This window comes from Embiotoca jacksoni, unplaced genomic scaffold, assembly GCF_022577435.1.
Source record: "Embiotoca jacksoni isolate LCO1_2020_lvr unplaced genomic scaffold, fEmbJac1.0.p SCAF_16, whole genome shotgun sequence".
Lineage (NCBI taxonomy): Eukaryota > Metazoa > Chordata > Actinopteri > Embiotocidae > Embiotoca > Embiotoca jacksoni.
The window spans coordinates 4,182,124-4,205,982 of NW_027185296.1; the positions used below are offsets into that span (position 1 = coordinate 4,182,124).

Below are 23,859 nucleotides of genomic sequence, written 5' to 3' on the forward strand. Positions count from 1 at the left end.
TCAAAACACTGGTGCTGTATTGTGATTTCTGCGGTGTGTGCATGATGTTCGTATACATATATTGCTCCAAGAGGAATGTGTGTATAATTATTAGCATGTGTGCTTATGGGCTGTTGTATATGTCTTTTTCGAGTGTGCATGCATGTGTGCGTATCAGGGGTATTAACAGGGATAAAGATTCGGAGGAAAGCTCTAGCCTGTTGCAGCTCATGCCAGATGTGATGACTTGAAAGTGCTGCTTACCTTCAAATAAGCAAATGCTACACACAGAGAGGCGCTGAAGGGCTGTAAAAACTATTGTGGCAATGGTCTGGTGGAGACCATTGAAAAGAGGTTACTTTTTTTTTATGCTCGAATGTTGCCTTTAAAGCCCCTGACAGGTTACATGATTCCATTGGAGGGCCAGTCTTGATAAAACTGTAGGAGACAACAGTGAAGCTATCACGTGAGGCTGTCCGAAGCACTTTGATGTGGTCCTGTGTGACACCATCTTCCCACCCTAATGTATTCAAGGTGCTTTTCAGAGCTTGTGAGGAGTAAAAGATCAGACAACAGCAGGCTTTTAAAATAGCGCCGCCACTGCACATTCAAGCATGAAGTCATACTGAGATACAGCAGGTTTAAAGAAAATGGACGCAGGGGTGTTTTTTATGAATTCTTTTTATGGTTCTCTCCTGTGACCATGAAGGGAAAGTACAATCACACACTGGTCTCCACCCATTTTGAGGGGCTGCTCTGTGGGGAACAGGAATCAGATATTGCACTTCTCCTATTCTTTCATTTCCCTGGATGTTATTTCAACTCCCTACCTCTTTCCCTTCAATCACCACAGGGTGCTGTGAACCCAGTCCCCCTCTTATAGTCTGCAGCCGAAGCCCACGAGGGAAGCTGGCTCGGCCCAGAGGAACCCAGCAGTGTGTGTCCTGGGTCAGGGGTCCAGCTCTTCTCTCTCTCAGGCAATGAAACCCAAGCGACTCTCAGGGAGACGGTAGCGGTCGAGGGGAACACACCACCCTTAAACTGTTTGGACTGTTTTCTTTATCAGGGGCCGATTAAATGACCAGCGATAAAGACAGGGAGAAAGACATGAATTTACTCTGTTTGGGATTCTGTCTGAATTCAAAGGTGCCACAAGGTTTTTACATGTGAATTGTTCGCTGATAAATTAATTTTAGAGAAACTCCAACGATTTTACACAAGTTCACTTACAGGGACCTCATATGTGAAGTTTACGTGTCTCCAAAGGGAGCTGCAAAAAAGTTTGATAAATGTGCACAAATGAGTCAGCTGACTTGAGTCAGCATCAGCTGGGTCTGAAAACTACAAGCTCAACAGAAACGAGTTAAGCAGATCTCCGTAACTCACTGCTCATTTGTGCTCAAGGATGTAGGTTCTGATGTGGAAGAAGAATGTGTGGCACAAAAAGAGACAATGGGCTCTATTTTCACAATCTAAGAGCACCGTTTCTTGACACCTACTTTCGCTAGTTTAACGGTGGATAAACTGAGCACAAAGTAAGGCATATGGTTCAAAGGGGTTGTATTTAATCTCTTAATTAATCCTTGATGTGTTTTGGGTGTAACACTAAATAAACCAATCAGAGTGCACAATCGATGCATCTGACCACACCTCATTTTAAGAGTAGCACCCCTGCTGGCACACATATTCGCACTCGTACAAGCAACGTGGGCACTGGACAGAAAAATGACAACTCCGTCGGTCTGAAATGAGCAACGACGTTAGCGTTTTGCTTGGTGCCACCTTGTGCCGGGTGAAAGGCCTCTAGTTATTCCAATCCTTCTGATACATTGGAGCAGTAACTTTACTGCTCGTAATCACAAAGACAATAATAATAATAAGAAGAAGAAAACAATGTTCTACTGCCTAAATGTGTCTGCTGTTTTCTCTATTTTTTGCTTTAGTCTTGATGAAACACATCTGGATAAGAAATAAAATGGTAAATGGCAGCCGTATAGTGTTGAGATGTAAATACCACTTTCCTTGTTCACAAGGACAAAAACAGAGAAGGCAAAACTGAGAGAAACACATAGATCAAAGTCTAAAAGGAAGATGTGTGAAGGAACAAACGGCCTCAGATCTCTTGCCTGATGCTGGAAGGCTTTGTTGCACCTGACTGCCTGTTTATACGCGGTGCCCATGCCAAGCCTCACCCATACATTTTATACCCACTTAACCTGAAGTCTCCTCTGCTCAAACGGAGAAGAATCCCATCCATATGTACAACACATGCTGCTCACAGAGAACAAGGCTTTATTTGTCTTATACCACTCTTTCACACTTTCAACTCTCTGGCTTTTGTTCTCTGCTCTCTGTCTTCCTCATGCTGCTTCTCCTCCCTTCCTTTGTTCTTTCCTTCTTTTTCTTGCGGCTTGCAGGAACGTGGAATTGTGTCTCAGTTTTACCACAGAGTAAAAGTGAATAATGGATACAAAATTAAAGGGTTAAAGAGGACATGAGGGTGGTAAAAAGACTAAAGCAACAGGATGAACATGTTTTTTCTTTTTTATAGCTGTGTATATAACTGCTGCAGTTGATGATGTGTACTTATCACTTGTTTTTAGCTCTCAAATTCAGTGTATTAGTTTTCCCCTTTGTTTCCAGAGTTCAGTGTTTGGCCACCACAGTTTGACACTTCCTTCTGTTGCACTGCAGCACGCAGCCCTTTCGCTCCATCCATCACTCCCATTCAGATTTAAGGAGGTATAATCGGGGAGTGATGTAGTCGACAGGAGTGAGCTCTCTCGGTTCCAGCACCTTGTCATCGGCACCTACTTGTTACATGCTTCAGACTTGTAAAAGCTTCACTACTGCTAGCAAACAGCCAGGATTTAATGCACTTCGAGGTCAATTGCTGTGATATACACTCAAGTAGATAAACGACATTTTCTGAAACAAAAAAACAAAAAAAATCTCTGATTTCTTTATTTTATGTTGCTCAGCTCCTGCCCGACCTGGTCTTTCTGTTTTCGTTCTAACGCTTGCTAATGAATTTTTGGAGTGCTGTGCTCAAATCGCAGGTTCCAAGACCATCCATGTGCCCCTTTCCTTCCAGCTTTGTTCTTATAAAGCTTTTATTTAATTACAATGGGAGTTTCTCACGCATGTATTAGACGAGATGAGGGAAAAAAAAGAAGGAAAGAAGTGAGACCAGCAGTAGTAAACTATGTGGTGAACGGAGTCAATGTTCGTTACTTTGAAAAGGCCTGGCTGTAAAAGAGTCGGCCTGTCAGAGTGAGTAGAGCACTTCAGTATGAGAACACCCACTCTGTCAGTCAACACGTGTGTGCGTGCACACACACATCACATGCAAGCACACACACACTCAGGGGAATGTTTGCATTTTTCCTCTCACCCCCTCTTTGCCTCCCTGGCAGTGATTGACATGCTCTCTCATTTAGTCCAGCACAAACTCAGGCGCCATAGTTACAGCTGCAGAGATGTTCTTCTCCCCGGAGACGGACAATATTGAAATAACAACTCCCTTAACGACACAACCGACCGCGCACCCACCCTCATGTCTGTGGCGTCTGCAGCAGTTTGCCATGTTAAGAGAAACTACTGAGGCTGGCTGTATTACAGAAGTCGCGGCAGGTGTGTGTGCTCTGCCAGCTCCTGACCCTGAGTCTGCCCAGGGCCTGCTCTGGTGTTTCTCTTGGAAAACCTTTGAGACGTGGCAGAGAGCCCTGTGGGTCAAGGACTTGAGACAGTGGCAACTCACTGGCAAAGAGTCAGCTTCCACAGAAGAGAAATTAACTGCCTAGTTAGCCACCAGGCAGCTTTAGCCTCTCCATGCCTGGCATCACACCTCGACAGGTTTAGAGTGATTAACAGATCTCACATCAGATGGAAACACAAACTGAAATGACGGATAGTGTCATTACTGAGCCAGCAGGGGAGCGGGGGAGAGTCTGGTGCTGAGATTTGACCTGCAGGAAAGCATGAAAGTCTTTTATTTTCAAAGGATTGAAATGGTCACAGTTTTGATCGAGACCCATTCTTGGATTATGTGTCTCTGGCAGGGCGACGGCATGGTGTTGAAAATATGCTGGGTGGAGTATGTCAAAAAGAATAAATGAGATCAGACTCAGCTCTTTGATGCACAGCAGGAGGAACAGGTCAAGATCTGGTGGAGAGATGAGGGGAGGACGGATTCCCCTCTGAAGTGAAAGAGGACAAAGAGAAACGTAAATACAAGAAGGGGGGATAATAAGAGTGTTAAATATATCCTTAGCTCATCAGTTGTCTCTTTGCATTATGAAAAAAAAAAAAGGAGACTAAAGCAAAAAGGAGCCCACAAGCCTGCTTAGCAAACACAATGACCTCAGAGAGAGGGAGGGACAGAGTCACAAGGTTGAGCTTAGAGCTTGGTTGTGATTATTCAAGCACAGAGGTTACCTGGAGTTTAAACATTCAATATGCACAATATGGGCATTTAAGATTTGCAAAAACACAACTTAATTGCGTGAATTACAACCCAGACTTTTGACATCGGCCTCAATCAGTTGTGCAGCTGTATCGGCCTTAAGCTGCTCCACAAATCATCTGAGCCTGGATGCTGACGTTCTCCCTGCAGTATTTTCCAAGGCGCTACAGTCCGATTTCTCTGTAATTAGGATCATAGACAGGGATCCGTCTGGTGTAGTTTGAAGATATGATGAGTCCCGTGATCTAATCGAGTCAGCTGAGAGTGACTGACTTACAGGGTGTAATGAGAACTGTTGGAATTTGTTGCTGTTCAACACAGAAGGAAAAAAAAACTACATTTTCTCCATCAGACACACCTCTGGTTCCTGTAAGAAAGCTTAACAGTGATTGACAACTCGCTCTCGGTTGCCAGGCCAGTCAGAGGTGGCGTGGGATTGTAGAGGGCGGGAGCAGGAAGGTTAACCCCTGGTGTCTAGGACAGCTGTGGAGTTTTTTGGGGGGCTGGCTGGCGGCTGCACGCTATAAATTCTCTCTAAAGAGGGTTTACTTTTGATTTTAATGGGCGCTGTAAATTTACGACACCCTGGTCCCGGTGAAAGAGAAAGAAGGGTTATTTTTAAAGGGTCTCTCTTTCTTTTTCTCTCTGCTCAGCTCTCCTTCTCTTTTCCTGTTTTCTCCTTCCTTCAGGAGAAAGTCAGTGGAGCCTTGCCATGTCTTTTGTGGTCTGCCTTTACCTGTAGTCAGCCTGTATGGAAAGTGTATGAAAATATCCTGAAAGAAATGAAAACGCTGCAAAAAAAAAAAAAAAATGTATTCCCCGACACTGAGCATAACGGCTTCATTGTATGTTAAGGTCACATTATATTTTTTAAAGAGGAACACTGGCCGTGCTTGCACAGTTTTTCCCCCTTCTCTATCAAATTCCTTGTGAGCGCAGAGCAGGGGAAACTGAGTGTGGATGCAGAAAGTTAACAGCACCCTTCCTGTCTTTCCGTCTCTCTCCCCGCAGGTGCTGTTTGCTTTGAACCAGACGCTGCTGCAGCATGAGGGCGTTCGAGCAGGCAGCCTGCAAGGCTCCTACACCACAGAGGACCTCATTACACACTACAACTGTGGTGACCTCAGCTCCATCATTTTCAACCACGACACCTCGCAGGTTGGTTATCTTTCTCTCTGACAAACTTTAATAACAAACAAAAGATGGTTGATCCCAAAATGGAAATACATTAGCTCCCGATTTACTTTTCTTTCAGCCAAGTCGGTTGATTTAATCAGCTTCATGTCACCCTGCTTCAGAACAACTGAAGGCAATTAAAACAGCTGTTTTTAAAAAGGACACCTGCCCAGCACAAAACAAATGATCCGATGCCAAAACATACAAATGTGTGATATTATCTCCAACATTTTCCCACTTATAAAGCTGCACATGGTCCAACAACAATGTGCTGGAAAAATCGTGCTATATTTATGCTCCTAGCAGCATGTGTCTTCAGATTTTTAGAAGTCGTAGCCAAAAGACATCACATGATAAATATCTTTTGACATACATGGGGTGTCAGAAACAAATGAGTAATCATTGACACCACATCATCAGCCATTCATAAAAAAAATTTGAGGGTGCTTTATGGTAAAAATAGTCAGCAAAAAAAAATGCACACACTGAAATTTTGTTTTCAATTTTGTGTCAATTTCTCAACAAAGTTCAGACAAGAAATGGCCATAAGAGGAAGACCATCTGTTAAAACGTCATCATGTCAATATAAATGAAGAGGACGAGGAACACAATATCAGTGTGGTTGTAATCGTTTGTTGTCAGGAATGAATACATTTACTTTAACTGATATATTTTGTCATTGTTTGTACAAAAGTACGAATGTGACAGATTTTTTTGCTTTCTGACACCTAGTTCACAACTTTTGTGATATGTTTACTGCAGTAAAGGCACATAATGGTCTTCCACACAACTGTGAACAGAACAAAGTAAAAGACTGAGGTCCTATTTCACAAAAACTAAAAACTAACATATCATTATTCTTTTATTACTACTTTGATACTCAGCTGATCAAACCTGACCTGTGGGTGTACCACCATCTATATTTATGCTTCAGACCCACAGGATCCCCCTTTTTCTACCGAGTGGATATAAAAAAACATCAGAGTCCGTCTTTACTATCAAGTGACAATGAGTAGTTCACCTTCAGTCATCAGATTTGTTGTTGGTGCTGTCAGATGGAACAGTGACAATGGCCCCTGGCAACTCCTTCCTAATCACTTTTTAAGTGCAAGTCGGAAAAGACAAACTATGATCATTCAGGGTTCAAATTGTTATCTGTAATGTCTCTTCAAGAATTAATGAACTGACACAAAGGCAATCAAAGACAAAAATCTGCCACATCTTTATCATACAATTCTGTATTTATCACTTGACAAAGCCAATCAAGGGCAGAAGTACTGTTGTTTTAGTGCCCTTTTCAAGATTGAACAATTTTGATTAATGGGAAAGTGAATCTTTCCAATTCTGTGTTTATTGTGTTTTGTAAGACAGATAGTTTCTGACTGCAGCCACAGTCCAAGAACATCTGTAACAATGTTCAAAAACGCAAATCTGTCAGACCCTCAATTCGAGTTGGCAAAACTCTCGTACCCACTTCTCTGCCATTATGCTATCGTCACCATAAACTTTTAGGCTTGCACATCAATTCCACAAATCTGCACGTTGCCATATTAATTCTCCTCAACCTCGCATTACTTGATAGTCTGACACTTTAATAGCTCTGGACTCAGCCGTGAATACACCGTCTCACCTCCTCCAACATTGTGTTTCCTAACAGAGCGTCTGCTCCTTCAGAGATGGCCTCTTCATCTATCTTCATACCCGGCTGTCAAAAGGCCATTCACTATATAGCACACACACATACATGGTAGACACCACATGCAGTACCTCTCGCTCCATCTCTACCCTCCGATGCAAATTTACTCAAAAGCCCTTCTCATAAGTCAATTACGCTGTGTCAACCTCCCTCACTGATCCTTAAGTCCCATTAAACCCAACACACCATGTAACCTCAACTCACCGCTCCACTGCAGAGATTCCACTTCATTTGCACTAAAAAGTACGCACAACTTACTGTTCAGACAAACTCACCATGCTTCTGTTCTCAAGCCTTGAAAAAAGACATGCATCTCTTTTTTGTTCCCCGTCTGTCTCTCTCATTGTCTGATTACATCCATCTCCTTCTCCCTGGAGGCCATGAAGAGCTTGTTAGCCACAGTTTCACCTGCAGTCGTCTCCTGCATGACCGCTTTAAGTCATACCAGTTTGCCCCTGCTCCTCATGTCATAATAACATGTATTAACATTCCCCCAACACATGCTACAGCAATCAGACGCCTGACTCTGGAACCCGCTTCTGTAGACTGGTGATCTATAGCAGGTTTTTATGTATGTGTGTGTGTGTATGTGTGAGTGTGTGTGAAAGTGAACTTGCAGGGCTGTAAAAGAGCAGGTGTTTTTTGATAGATCGGACTTAATCCAGAGGCCTCCAACACCCCTGATGCTCTCCCAGCTCAATCTTCATCACATTAGAAAGAGGCCGATGATGGGCCCCAAACCGCAACGCAGCAGAACGGTGCGAGGCAGGTTAATGCATTTCAACATTCAACAGGTCCCAAATCCATCAGGGAAACAAAGTCAAAGTGAGACAGAAGAAAAACAGGGACAGAAAAGAAAGAAGGTGGAGGCAGCAATTTAAAATGAAAACATTAGATGAAGAAAAACTCTGACAAAAGTTATACCTGCAAACATTTTGGCATTGAATCCATTTGAAATGGCCTGCACAAACTTAGATGTAGTAGATGAAGCATCAACATTGATGTGTGAAAGCTATTCACAACTGCTTCCTGTGTTGTTTTTGGAAACTAAAACATTGATTTAACATAAATACTGCATTACTGAAGAAATACAAAAAGTAAGAAAGAAGAGTATGAGAGAAGAGTAAAGAGACTAGATGAGACTGAGAATTTCAAAGAGCCAAAAGGGACAGAAAAGCAACAACAAGAAGTAAACTGCTGTGCGGAGCAGCAGCAGTAAGTGAGGAGAGAGGAAATATCTCACTGTCACTCTCCATTTCCTGTACAGGTTGGGACAGAGAGCAGCTAATGGTCTTTCCTGTGATAACTTATCTGCATTTACCGGTACACTCCCACCTTGACCCCTCTTTGACCGAACACTTCTTTTTCCTCATCATGAAACACTCACCCCATCTTCACTCGTCAGAACAATGATGAAGTCCTTCTCTTCCTCCTCCTTTTCTGTCTCTCTTTAACTCATTCCCCCACATTCATCCAAGTCTGCTTCATTTCATCTATGAATCATGGTGTCCTTGTCAGTCTGGATGAACCCGGGTCACTCACCCTGAGAAAACACAGACAGACAATATGAGGCTTAAGGCTACAGATGTGTGTATGAATGGATCTTCCTTTCTTTCTTTCTGGCTTTCTTTTTGCCACTATGTCATGAAGAAGCAGATAAGTGAGTAATGTTGCTTATGTCATACGAACCATTTGGATTTGATCAAAGCCTGAAATCACCAAATGTGTGTAAAACTTTACTGTGGCGGGTACCATCCATATATCACTAGCAAGGTCAGGGTTCTCTTCTTTATGGTTTACTCTAAGTTTGTGGACACACTGAAATGATAAATCACAGACGTACTAAATGTCTGGCCTTTATTTTTACTAATAAATACCAGCCTGAATGTATAAATAAATATCAACAATGGATGTGATGATGAAAGGAGCAAACATCCATTGTGCTGTAGGTGTGAATTAGAACCATTCAACCATTATGTGAAACGGTCAAGGGAGTAAGAGGAGACGTGTCAGATGCAGCTTTTGGATGGATGCTGAAAAGCACCTTGTTCACATGTGCTACAATAAATCCCACGTGTAGTCAGACACCACACACTGACACCCACTCATTTACGCACCATTTGCAGCTGTTCTACCATTGTGTCAACTTGTAACTCAGCTCTCGACAGCGATTGTGTGTGTACGCACATGTGTTCCTGTCACACTCAAATACAAATCTAGATTTAACACATCTGCATGTGTGCACTTGAACACGGAGCATTTCACGGAGTGTATTTTTGAGCCCTCCATCACTTTATTCTTTCTGATTTGGGCAGAAACACAGAAGGCAGGCTGCCCTCAGGTGGATGTGCTAGAGACACCAATGAGGGATGGAAAAAGTGGAGGAAAGATAACACTTTACAATACGGTACTCAAACATGTGAGTAGCTACAAATCAGGAACATCCTGAGTAATAATTAACCCTTATTAAGTTGGAGTGCCCGAACTCCAAATCAAAGACTATACAGAAGATATGAATGAGTTACATAAATAACTCACCTGAAGACATTTTATCAGTGACTGATTAGGTATTCATAAATATCTGAGAAACAGAATAACGATCACTTTCAGGCCTAAATTAAGAAAAGACATATTTATTGCTGACACCAAACAGCATGCCAAACATCAATAGAGGGAACCAACCAAATGGATGCACTCCTGTATTTCATAGTTCAGTCCCTCCAGTATTTGGAAAAAATTGTAATGAGTTTTATTATTTTTTTTGCAGTAAAATTGTTGGGCTTGGCAACAAATCTTTAACTACACCTTGAAAAAGAAAGATCACTTCCTATAATAATAGTCATACTGCACATCACATTTATTTTCTAAACTTGCAGTACCATGAGCTCAAAGTTACAAAAACAATCCTGAAACATAAAAGCTACAAAACGGCAGTCTGTGACAGTAATTTGGAACACACAGGCTAAATCTTCTGTAAAGCTAAGGGCTTAAAATGCTTAAAAAAAAAAATGAATTCATCATACTGTAGCATCAATACAACATCCAACAACTGAAAGGCTGTATAAAACTCATGTAATGTAACACATACTGTATCAATAGACTAATGCAGTAAAGTGACAATTGGTAGCCTAATTGCCATGATAAAACCACATTTCCCATACACTCCATCACTTTCCGTTTTGCTGTTCTTTCCAGTCAACCAGCCTGAGGTTTGTTTTGATCATGAGAGGAGAGGTTGAAGAGCCTGACTTGAAATGAGGAGGTTTTTTTTTTTTTATAATGCAATGTTTTGTTTTGATATGTTTAATTTGTACCGTATTGCCTACAGCAGAGTTTCAATTGAGAAGTTTTACTGCGGGAAAACACAGGAATTTAGTAAATATCTACAGCAAGATTTCTTGCAGGGACTGATATTTTACCACATATACTCTATATCTTGTGAAAGAGACAGAAAAACTATAATACAGGCACAATGATAAAGAAGAGCTAAGTACAGAGAGACTACTCCACCACAACCTCTGCTCATTTTGGCAGAAAAACAACCTGTTGAATCAAATGATAGAGCCAAAGGTGAAACAGAGCCAGTGTGGTTTCTCTCTGCCTGTGTGGCTCATAATAAATCACGCAGCAATTAAACTCACTGACACTTATGGATGAACTGTACTGGTGCAGTACACAAATACACAGTCCTTCGAGCAATGCACAAGTACATCCAGCGTATAAGCACATCAGTGTAAACAGTCTTCCTGACACACACACTAACACACAAATATTCTCAGTCTCAATCTCAGTTTTCTTTAACACCCTTCCTTTCTTTTCATGACTGACGAAAATGATTCATCCACTCTTAATTCTGCCCTGAATTTTCATTGTGAAGGCTTTTAAATTCCCATCTTCTCACATTCTTTTCCTTCTTTCAGCTGCCTCACTTCATCAACAGTTCTCTGCCAGCACATGACCGCATGACGGCCCAGCAGATTGACAGCTACTTCCGCCAGGAGCTCATCTACAAACGCAACGAGCGAATGGCCCGACGTGTGTCTGCCCTGCTGCAGAGAAGTCCCAACCAGACCTACTTTTTTGCTTTTGGTGCAGGTGAGCCAGTATCAGACACTGCACATAGAAATTGTAGGATGAAGTACCGGTTCAGTTCATTGCATTTAGAAAGGCCACATCAGCTGACCTTTGACCTGCTGGTTATCAGTGCCTCCCTAATTTGCAAGCCAAACAAAACAAGAATTTATCATGACAGAAACTCCAACCTAATTCTCTTTTTTGCATTAAATGACATCTTTCCAAATACATTGTTATTGAGGCTGTGTGTGTGTGTGTGTGTGTGTGTGTGTGTGTGTGTGTGTGTGTGTGTGTGTGTATGTGTGTGTGTGTGTGTGTGTGTAATTATGATGTGGAGGAGAGATCAGGTTTACTTTGGTATGGAACAATGATTCTGTCAGAGCTAATGTGTGTGTATGGTGAACAAATTTGCCTTTTTTTCATATTTGAAAGTAAAACTGGAGAAAAAGCAGGACAATAATGGTGTACAATGGTTCCCAGATCTCTGGCATGCACAAACTGTGTGTCTATATAAGTGTACGTGTGCGTGCACACACACACACACACACACACACACACACACACACACACATGCACAGAAGTCTCAATTACAGCCAGCTCCCACCTCAGAAATGAAGAAACCATGAGTTGTTTGTTTCAATTAGCATTCCTGGCTAATGCTGCTAATGTTTCCTGAATGATGTAGTGTGTCCTGAGGGAAGAGTGTACGTGTAAGTGTGTTTGCCCAAAAAAACAGGTGGTGGGTGGGTATCTGTGTGTCTGTTTACTGTACGGCTGTGTTTCCTGTGTTTGTAGATCAGAAAATGGGTGGTACTCTCTCATGGGTGTGTGTTTATGAGTGTGTGAGTGCATGCAAGTGTGTGTGCCACATTGTATGATTAATGCTGAATGCCTGGTTCCTTCCTTTGGGCATTGTTGCTCCCTGTGCTCTTAGTGCTGTTTGGATAGAGCCACTGGTGCTCCATCCAGCTGCTGTGTGTGTGTGTGTGTGTGTGTGTGTGTGTGTGTGTGTGTGTGTGTGTGTGTGTGTGTGTGTGTGTGTGTGTGTGTGTGTGTGTGTGTGTGTGTGTGTGTGTGTGTGTGTGTGTGTGTTGGAGCGGACGTAGCTGAATACTGTAAGTTAGCACATGTGCTGGAGGAGTGAATCTGTGGAATAGCATTTAAGTGGTGTATGTAGATGATACATTTGTGACAGTGTATTACATTACACAGACGAGCAACAATTCTTAGAAAGCATTTTGAATTGAAGTAAAATGATGGCATACAGATCTTAAAATGAAATTAGTCATCCGTCACTACTACATGCATTATCTGGTGAGTCACAGGGCTGAAACAAGACTAGGAAAATGTTGGCAGTTGGATCAATCATGGATTTGCATGTTTGGCCTAAGAAGACCATTAAAGGTCCCAAATTGTATACTTTCAGATTTCCATTTCTTTTCTGATAATAAGCCATCTCTACATGCTGTAAAAATACTGTGACATTGTGAAAGCGCTCAGTACACAGGGAAATGCACACAGTCCGTATTCAGCAACTGTGCTGTTTGGACAAGTCATTTGAACTTCAATTAGCTTGTGATGTCACAAAGCGACACTCATGTCATATGTCGTTCCTTAGCACGGCCCACTGTCCAACCTTTTATGCAAAAAAAAAAGCACCAAGCAGTCATTTCGACACAGAGCTTGCAAGTTACAAGACTGAAGAAAACCTGCGGTTGTCCTGGGCATGTGTCATTCAGAAAAGAGTCAGCCAATCAGAAGATACGCCATTGATATCAATATGCCCTAAAGACACTGACACAAAACAACCTGTTCTTTGTAGAGCTCCAGAGAAAAGTTTAAAAGAGGAGATTAAAAGAAAAAGTATATGTAAATGGTTTTTGGTGCTTAATATCATAAATGTATATTTTAAATGATATCAAGACTGCAAATAAGACACTGGAAAAGTGTAAAATGTGGGACCTTTAAAATGTGTTCTAATGCAGCTTCATGTTTTCCAGGTTAGTCTCAGTTAAAAGTTTTGTCCTTCAGTGGGACAGCTTCACGTTTTCTTTCCAGCTTGTCCAACATGGCCTGGAGAGAGATGAACGTGTGCGTCGGGTCACCTACAGGCTGCAGCTTTGTGTGTGACAAAACTGACAGCTAGTGTGAAGTGATAGGAACCATTACAGTTAGCCTTTTGGGTGCGCGTACACACACACACACACACACACACACGCTAATACACGTGCATACAGCAACACTCAACATGTATATACCATACTGGAGCACATACAGTATAAGTGTGTATGCACAAACAAGCACATTCACTCACACACATACAATAAACACAGAAGTCTCAGTAAAAGCTTTGGGAAGGTGAGGATTTAACCGCAGGAAAGGAGCAGGGGAAAGTTGTGCTACACGTTCATTCAGTTTTACACTCACAATCTGCATGTAATTAGCGTATGATTTAGTACAGTGGTAGCGTATTATGCGCTGGTGACTGAGGCTGCTTTCTTCAAAACAAGTGATGCTAAAATAGAAACAGTGAATATTACTGTATATTTAAGGAATTTTAAAACTTTTACTAGTCCTGTAGTTAAACTATTACAGAATATCACTTATTTAGTGATAATAATTCTTCGAGAAATGTATATAACTCATGAAGTAAAGGTCATAAAACATTCCTTAAGGAAATTAAAGGAGCAGTGTGTAGGATTTAGTGGCATCGAGCAGTGAAGGTGTGGATTGCAACCGACTGAACAGCAGTGAAGGTGTGAATTGCAACCGACTGAACACCCCTTGCCTCACCCTCCCCTTCCAAGAATATAGGTGAATCTACAGTAGCTGTACAACTCCTCCACAACAATCTCGAAAGTCTACTGTAGAAAGAAGGCGGTGCAACATGGTGGGCCCTGTGGAATGGGACCCGCTCCCTATGTAGATATGAAGGGCTCATTCTGTGGTAATGAAAACACAACACATATTAGTTTCAGGTGATTTTACACTTGGGAGGAAGCCGGAGTACCCGGAGAGAACCCACACAGGCACAGAGAGAACATGCAAACTGAAAGGCCTCAGGCCGCGATCGAACCCAGAACCGCCTCGCTGTGAGATGACAATGCTAACCACTGCAATATATTAGACTGCTCCAATATTAGATCCCCCCTACAAACTACACACTGGTCCTTTAAAGACAACCTATTTGAAACTACAGCCTGTGCAGTATCTTTAAAAGAAGGCGAAGTTTAAATTTAATGGCCACACAGTTATAACTGGAAACCAGATCGGTATAGAATAGAGACTGTTAAAACTAAATCATTTTCACCAAAAAACATTCCTGAATATTCCAACGCCAATTCGCACATTTTTGTGTCTGTTAATAAATACAGCTACACTGATCATGTCCTTTACCTCTAGTTTCTGTCCTCCTCTAAAACATTGTGTACAGAAAGGAGAGAGAGACACATTTGATTAATTTCGCCATTAGTTGTGCTCCAGTTAACAAACTGGGCCACCGAGTTTCAGATTTACAAAGACACACAGGGCCGGATAAATCTGCTTCAATAAAGTCTCTAATCACAAAGCTTCCTTTTTCTCATGTCTTATTTCTGTGTTCAAGATGTTGACTCATGTCTTTACGGTCCCGTAACTGTCCCCGTTGGTCCCAGTTCCCCGCTGGCCGTAACCAGCCATGAAATTTTATCATTCAATGATGCCAGTATGTATTAAGTGACGGCTCGGACTCCCAGAAATCTGGCTGTGGTCACATTTCTCTTCTGAGATTTTCACTTTGTTCTCGAAGTGGGCTGGCTCGCTTTATGAGAGGAGTTCTGCTTATAATCTATAATAATCTAACTCCAGAGCATATAATGAGTAATGAAGGGAAATAAAGAGGATGGGGAGGGGGGTGGTGTTAAGATTATCCAGACATATTTTAAAATAAATATAGCCCAGGGAGATGAATTACAGCCATTAGGCCAAATGTGGGCGTGCAATAATGTGATCACATAAAATCCAATCTTTACGGTCACATCTCAAAAATCATATTGTGTGTGCAACAGCAGGCAGAGGACTACACAGCCTATTTTTGTGCATTATAAATCTAATGTGGGATGTTTTGGATCCCAGCGTTATGTCTGACAGACCCATGATGTGTTTGATGCTAAATACTATACTTCTGCGTGTGTCTTTTTATGTCAGGGGGTTATTCCTGTGTAAATCAAAGCATTTCTGCCATGCAAGAGATAAATATTAATGGACCCTCTATAGCAGCCTTTTCTTTTGACTGCTCACTTCCAGCAGAGTGCAGAAGGAAAACAGGACTGTCGGAAAAGAGCCGGGGCAGCTTTCAGGTCAAGGCCGTCTAGAGTTACCGATGTCGTAGTCCAATCCAGGAGTTTTTTCACAGGGTAATTAAACTATACGACGTGCGTATAAAGTGGTTCAGGCAGGAAATCCATCTCTACTCAGCTCAGCACCTTACTTCCCAGCCTCCCCCTTTCCTTTCACTGTACACCTACACCTTCCTGTGGCGTAAGTTCTTCTGTGTGCAAAACGTATGCTTTTTACTTTCTTTCTCTTTTTCTCTGCCCTGCACACACATCTGCATGCACATCTGCAGTGTTGTAACAGACATTCTTTATTTTCTTCACTTTCACCAACAGGTTATTAATACAAATTACAGAGGCGAAAGAGCTCCAGCAGGCATAATTGAATGATCCCAGGCAGTATAAAAGACACTGACTGAGCAGTATTAGTGTCTCACTGGAGCCTGCTGGTGGGCCAAGATTTCATGATATTGATGGTAGAAAATGGCAACTCAGTCACATATTCCAGTCAGTAATTCACAATATATTCAAATAGTTGAGTTCTCATGCAGCACGTTTACTGTGAACTGACAATACATCAGTAAAACGCATCAGCAGCCTTTTTTTTTCAGTCAGTGTTTTTTATTGGAATCAAATGGCTACATGTATTGTGACAGAAGTAGCTTTAGAGTGATATTATTTTTGGTTTAGTGTTTTAAGGCCTTTGCTCTCATCCCTTTTTTAAGCAGCAGCAAGTTTTTTAAGCAAAATCCACTCAAAGAAACCATAATTTGCTACCAGCAACAAAGAAAAGACAAGAAACTTAGCAGCCGAAGACAGATATTTTTCATTGGAGTTGAAGTCAAAAAGATGCTGAATAATGAACTTTCTGCTGTCAAAGATGATTTGATGTCATGTTTATTAGCTGAAACATAGTAGGTGTAAACAGATTTAACAGAACCATTCCAGTTTCCATTTGAAGTTCTAGTAGTAATAACCAATCATGTTTGAACGGGCTTTGGTCGCGTGCAGGTAAACAGTCCATGTGAAGAACAAAAGAGATGGAACAAACTGGTTGAGATGCAATCTCGGAAACGAATCTACTGTCGTCTGACAACGTTTAAGCTTTTTTATTAGCATTGTTGTGGTAGTTTGAAACTGTTAACCGAGAGTAAACAGGCTAATTGGGAAATAAACCGTCGTCTCTCAACTCCACTCTTCCGTCTCAAGGAGCTACTCAGACTATAAACAACAACCGGCACAATGAAGAGTAATTCTGGCTACACCAGAACCCCCCACAATTGGTGGTCCCCTGAGGCTAATCATCTCCAGACTGATGGGTGATGAGATCTGAGATGGGCAGAAACATGACATCAAATTAGAGTTTCTCTGTATCTGAGGATGTGTAAACAATTATTTGCTAGCACCTGATCAACAGCAACTTTATAGTTCAGGAGTAGAGTTTCATCTTCCATCCAAGGAGCCAAAAAAAAAAAGGAAAAGGCTTACGCAGCTCCAAAGAACATTTTACGAAAAAAGCTAATTTGCTTTCTTACTGTGATTTAAATGGTAATATTGATGCCACTCTCATGTCCGTGCCACAGCCAGCTTGCCAGTAAGCTGGCTCAGCTGCAGGGGGAATTGTCCAACTGTTTTCTTTTTGGCTGCAGTGAGTAATGCTTTTACTGAACTGATCTTTATCAAACTTTTTTATTCAGCTTTTCCATCTTGTCTTCTTTCACTAAGTCTCCTCACAGTGTCTCATCCTGCTCCTCTGCTTCACTGTGGTCACTTCTGTTCACTATTACTATCAGTATTATCTAATGCGGACCAATCACATGCGCCCGCTCTAGCATTACATAGTTTGTGAGGCCAAGTGAACGCACCACAGTTTCCCCTTTGGACAAAATGACACAACAACACCAGATGATAGCAGTAAAGGGAAAAGCATGCGCGCAGACGAGTCATACACATACCGTACACTTCTTCTGTTGCTATCGTAAACAGACACAAACCTCAATGAGTTTTTTTTTCCCATCGCTCACTCAGCTAAATGCATTCACTGTCGAACTCTCTCTCAGTCACACGCAAACTAAACACATACACATGCAGAGTTATCATTTGTGCTGAGGACTGCTGTGAGGCGGTGTGTTGTTGGTGTTCTTCAGCAGGTTTTCATTTGCCAGTTCCCTGGCTGCCGCTGCCCGCTCTTATTGAAAACATCCCATGGAATTTCCTGACGCCGCCACAGCCTAGACACCACTTCACACACACACACACACTTAACACGTGTGTCTGTGTATGTTTGTGACACAAAATCATATGAGCCGCAGATATTTATCACTGAAAAAAGTAGTTAGTGTCAAAAAATACATGTGTAGCATTGTTTGTTTTGAAGTGTGAGCCACTTTGAATGCATTCACTGAGAGTTGATTTTTGTGCATGTTCTGCTGTGGAGGCCTATAATAGCCCATTGTGCAGGCAGAGTGGACCCATGTGTTTGCAGTCACTTGTGGTGTTGTGGTGCTGAAGTGATGACTGAGGAGGAGAGCCTGCCTGGCGTGCATGTCACTTTGTCAGTGCATATCTGCTTTTCTCAGCCTTTTTTCCTCATCTATCTGTCTGTCTCTGCCTCCACTTCAGTCTGTCTGTACCTCTAATTCCTGTCTCGCTGTCTTGCCTGCCAGTCTGTCTTAAGCTCCTATCGTTCTGCTCTGCATTTCCATTTGTTGCTATTTTTCCTTTTTTTTTTTTTTCATACTGACACCATCCCTCGCTGCTGCCTGTCTATCTCTGTCTGGCTTAATGCCTACTAGCCCTCCGCAGAGCGCGGGAACGTTTTATGAAGTGACGGAGAGCCCGTGTATGTGCGTCATGTGTGTGTTTGCGAGTCTTCTGCTCTGCAGAGAAGACAGATAGGGAGGGAGAGATAGAAAGATATTATTAGCGCTTTCCTGCTGACAGTCTGGGCTTAGCACACATTTATATTTATTTTTAACACGAGTGTGGTTTGGCCCAGAAGTTAGCCTTGTTGTCTGCAGGATGATCTGGTGGATCAACACAGGTATACTTCTGTCCTGTAAGGTGTTTAGGCGATAATTGTAAATTGTAGTGGAAAAACAACTTAGATTACACTCTCCCCCTTTAAACTGCATTACAAGTAAAGATGTGTACAGTAATGTGTCATATGATTTGGCTTTTCTTGGTATGTATTTTATAAAATTGGTATCAAAAAGGGTGTGTTCAGGAACTAGTAAAGTCAAGGTATTGGTAAGATTCTTTAACAATACCCATCTCTACTCCCATCATTCACTCCTTATTGCTGGTGTGACTTTTTGGGAATTTAAATGCATAATTTGCGGCCTGTCTCTTTGTGGAATTTTTGTCACTGGCTTTAGGGCACAATTAACAAAAGAGTATAAAAAGTATGAAAAATTCAAATACACATATATTATTCTAACCTTTTTCATGACTAATATAAAATTAAGGCCAAATGTTATATAAGCAATATAAGAACATGTAAACACAGTAGCATTGCCGTCTCATTCACATTATAATCACTTCATTTTATACCATGAATGCACAGCACGTTTAAAAGCGTCAGAACACCAGAATAAAAGTTTTAATTTGTTTCTAATTAAAATGCCAGTAGTGTACTGAAACAATTTCACTAGTTTTCTTTATGCTTCAGGTGCATACATTTTCTCCTTAGATATAAAATTGTAGAGCGTATTCAGATGTATTCAGATATTTCCTCACAACTTACATACTCTCACTATATGTAAAAACATGTAGGAACGATCCAAATGAGCCCACTTTGTTTCTGCCTCACAGAAGCACAGTTGACTGTAGTTGTAAATACTAGCTTTTAGCTATTGTAGGAACAGAATAAGCTCTGATGTGGTACCCATGTGAGGTTATGTCGTCTTGTAAATTTTCAGGAATGCAGCTTTGTGAGTTTGTGTGAAAACATCTGATGGGAACTCTTAGCTGCTCTGGTTGAATTCCTCACTGTAATTAAATCAGTGCAGCTCATTAGCTTGCTCAAAGATTACACACTTCATTAGCAGCTGAAAGAACATCTCATTGCCTATTGAGAGCCAATAAGTTTAATGCTACATTTCAAAAACACATGGATGCTTCAATCTTCCTTGCTCTTGATCTTTTGAGCATTTAAATTGGCCTACATGCACACAGCAGAAACTATGCAGGCCCAAGAATACGTAGGAATACAAAGGTTCACTTCTAGGGACCCGAAGTACTGCTGGTTTTCCTACTTGGTAGTTAACTGCTTTCACCTGTTGTCCCAGGTGTAAATCAGATCCTGATTAAAAGAAAAGAATGAGAACCAGGCCTCTGGGTTCCGAGAAACAGCTGATGTGAAACATTGGTTTCCAGACGCAGATGCAGCTCAGAAAACACACACACACACACACACACACACACACACACACACACACACACACACATATATGCAGTAGGCTACAGTCGCATACCTGCACACTTACTTTTAGCTCTGAGCTCATGCCTGCTGGTAAACATGTCTGTGTAACGAATGCCAGCAGCACACAGACATACATGCTCATTTGAAAATGCATAAACAAGATGACATGCACACATAAGCATTTATAATGGAAGGAAGTCTGTGATTATTTTCTACCTGATCTTGTGAAACCTAAATTCCTTCTTAACTAAAACTGCAACTTTAACCGACGGGTGGCTGAGAGCAAATGAACCAATGGTGAGATGAACGAGATAAAGACCACCATGAGACGGTGCTCTTAGGAAGCAATGTTTTCTACCATCACGTGTGTATGGAGAGACCACAGCTGACAGTAACAAAAACAAATGGGGGGAATATTTACTTAATGTTTGTTCCGCTATGTGGTTGTATTCCTTGTCTGCCACTACTTCCTGTTTCTCCCCCTCTGTACTTTTCTACTTTTACCTAGCCTCACCGTTCTGCCCACCAGGAGAGCTTTACAAACTGCAGTAGACAGCTCACACAGTCAAAGACATTTAAACGTGAGGAATCACTCTAAAGCTTTGAACACTGAACCACAGAGCCTTTCTAACATGGACTGGTGTCAGGCCTCTGGCTCTGATCCCCCCAGCTTTTCTCATCTCTGTAGTTGACCAGAACATATACATGACCAGCCTCGTCAACAGCTGTCTCTCACAACACCTCAGTGTGGTGCAGGGACAGAGACGGATGTCTTGCTGCATGCATAGGAGATTAGGCATTAGTGAGAAATGTGAGGTGGTAACACTTCAGATCGTCATTATTTCCCTCTCTAGAAACCCAGAGCTGGGTAGAGAAGTGGATTTTACCAGTTTAGATTTAAACGTCAAGAGTACATGCTGTGCTCTGTTTTCAAACGAGTGGTTCAAATATTCCTGGGGGGCCTCTGGGTACTTGTTTCTCTGGCTCTTAATCCAAAAGGATTTATAGACGCATCCCAGCGCTGTTAAACTGCAAATGGAAGTGCACAGCAAGGCGCGGGGGATGCTGGGCTTATTCCAATTTTTGTTGCATTACTCATATGTTGCTCAAGGAAAGAGTTGTAGTAAGTCAGAGAGAAACCTTCTACTGTAAGACAAACAGGTGCACAAATACAGGTATATGAGCACACACTGCTGCTAGCAGAAAAGAACACACTCTGGTCAGTGCAGTCATTAGGAGATTAAAATTAAAAATCTGTTACGGAGGGAGTCATAAGAAGTGCTTTCATAAAAGGTGCAAATTGACAATGAACGGTTTGATGAATATGAAAAAAAAATTCTCCGCAGGTTGCAGATTTCAAACCAAATGACTATTTACGAAACTCCATCCCAATCACTAGCGAGCTACTGTAACCTGATGCTAACGTTAGAGCTGATTGCAATGATTAGCATTTTAAACAAGAAAGCTGTAAAGGGGTTTTAATGTGTGCACATGTTGGTTACAAACACATTGAAATACTAAAAGACTGAGGCTGAAGCTGACTTGGTCAGCATCTTCACAAATTGATGACCAATGTTAAAAGTTTTGCGCTACCAGAGTGCAAACTTCTCCTAACCAAGTAAAGGCTATTTTAAATCTGATATAGTAGCTTTTTGGTTACAAAAACAATGTAGTTAGCAAATTAAATGCTTTTTTTGGATGGAGAAAGAACACTGGATTAACACTTCATTAATCTAGTTAGCAGGGCAGGTAATGTATGCCGTTTGGTGTTAAAGTGGGTAAACATACTGATTAATCTAATTCTCACATTGTGTTTTTAGTTTTGGGAAAGTTAAATTTTTAAAAAAAAATATACCATTAAAGTCAATGAGTGAGTTTCAAAACAATTTATTTAGCTTAAAAAGTAGAAGATTTTACTCAATCCATAAAGATACATCTAATTCCTCAATTAATTCAAATTTTTTTAATTCAATATAACATTTTGAGATTGAGAGATAGAAACAGAAAGGACATAAAAAGCTATCATCCTAAAAGTAACTAGTAACGAAAGCTGTAAGACAAATGTAGTGGAGTAAAAAGTACAATATTTACCTCTGAGATTTAGTGGAGTAGAAGTATAGTTTTATCAAATGAAAAGTAAAGTACAAAAACCTTATATGTACTTAACACAGTAAATGTATCGTTACTGTCCACCACCATCACCCAAACACCCACGGAGGGAAAATATTTTTTTGAAGAACGGCGTTCATGACTCCAGTTGACTTCAGAGACTTGAAGAACGTATACAGATGTACACTGAAGCTGTTGTGGTGATTCTTGGTGGTCCAGCACCTTACATGTTTTTCCTTTAGTCTGTCAGCCATTTAACACCTACACACACATTCACAAACATGTAGAGATGAGAGGAAAATGTCCCCCTCATCATCTCTGTCCACACTTACACTGCAACACATTTCCAAACAAATCTAAAGAGGAACACACCCTTGTCAACGGTAAAATATTTTGTTTCCGTCTGTATCTCCTGCATCCTCTCTCCTCCTTGTCTTTTCCCTCATCTCTCTTTCATCTCTTGTTTAAATGGCTAAGAGGCAACAGCTTGTGTTTGTTTGGATCATTATGTAGCAACAGTACCCAGCATGCATTCTGGTTGGGTGGAGGGTGTACATCAGCGCAGTCCCTCTCACCATCAATCCTCAACCCGTTTTCCTTTTCCATCTCCCCTCCAGTTATCGCTCTTATTTCTCCTCTTGTTTTCTCTCTTCCTTTGTGCTCTGTTTGTGTTTGTGCAGTTTTCATGAGGTGGTCTGCTTAAAAGCCACGTGGGACTTTTTTAAACCACTAGCGCATATCAGTTGATGCAGTGTTTACGCAGTGTAATTGCAAACACATTTGTTTGTGCAAAAACTGAAAAATAACATAATTCTCTTCCTTTGTGTTTTCTCCATTCTTGGATGGATGTCAAAGTGCCTCACTGCTCACTGTGTTTCCATTCTCTTCTCACTTCCTGCTCTTCTTTTTGGACTTTGACCGATGTCCAGAGGGTGTATAGAAAGGAAAGGATGGAGAGACGGATGGATAGAAAAGCAGAGGCAGGCTTAAAGGGAGGTTTGGTGAGGCTGAGTCTAGGGTGGGGAGACGGAGAAAGAAACAGACTGAGGCTCTCTATGAGTAAAGATGTGCTGACATGGATGGAGTCAAGCTTGGATGCAACACACACTAATGCTTTCAAACACAAACTTGCAGACAGACAGGAAAAAAAGAAGTAAAAAAAAAACGGGATGGAAGACAGACTCGCAGTGACAATCAGGCAAACAAAGATGCTTTAAGAGGACATGATAGCGTCTGAAAAGCCAGACAGATAAAGAGATAGGCCTACAAGTCAAGAGGTGGCCTCGGTAAACACAGACACAGAGATAGAAGCAGAGCTACATTGAGTTGCTACTGTAAGTGGATGGAAAGGTTATTAAACAGAGGACTAACTGGATCATTAACTCCGTTCTCAGGAGCCACGGGAGGGGAAACACCCTGTAAGGGGGCATACACGCTGCAAAAAGTCACGGCTGCTCCTGGTTTTTGAAGCTAAGAAAATATTTAAGGCATATCTGCTTTATTAGAGTGATGACAGAAGATTGGCAGGAACCAACACAGGGTTGATTGATATGTGAAAGTGGCTTTGAGTGGTCTGAAGCCACATTACCACAAGTTAAGTTGTTTGTGTCTCAGTTTTAGTCTC

General features: G+C 41.5%; 1 protein-coding gene across 1 annotated transcript in view; it reads left to right on the forward strand.

The window, feature by feature from the left end:
- The window catches only part of trabd2b (TraB domain containing 2B), a 64,737-nt gene that overhangs the window by 32,564 nt on the left and 8,314 nt on the right, over nucleotides 1-23,859 (forward strand). Inside the window, exons 3-4 of the mRNA XM_069150320.1 lie at nucleotides 5,456-5,602; nucleotides 11,237-11,411. Coding sequence (XP_069006421.1) covers nucleotides 5,456-5,602; nucleotides 11,237-11,411 — 322 coding nt within the window. The remainder of the gene's footprint in view (nucleotides 1-5,455; nucleotides 5,603-11,236; nucleotides 11,412-23,859) is intronic.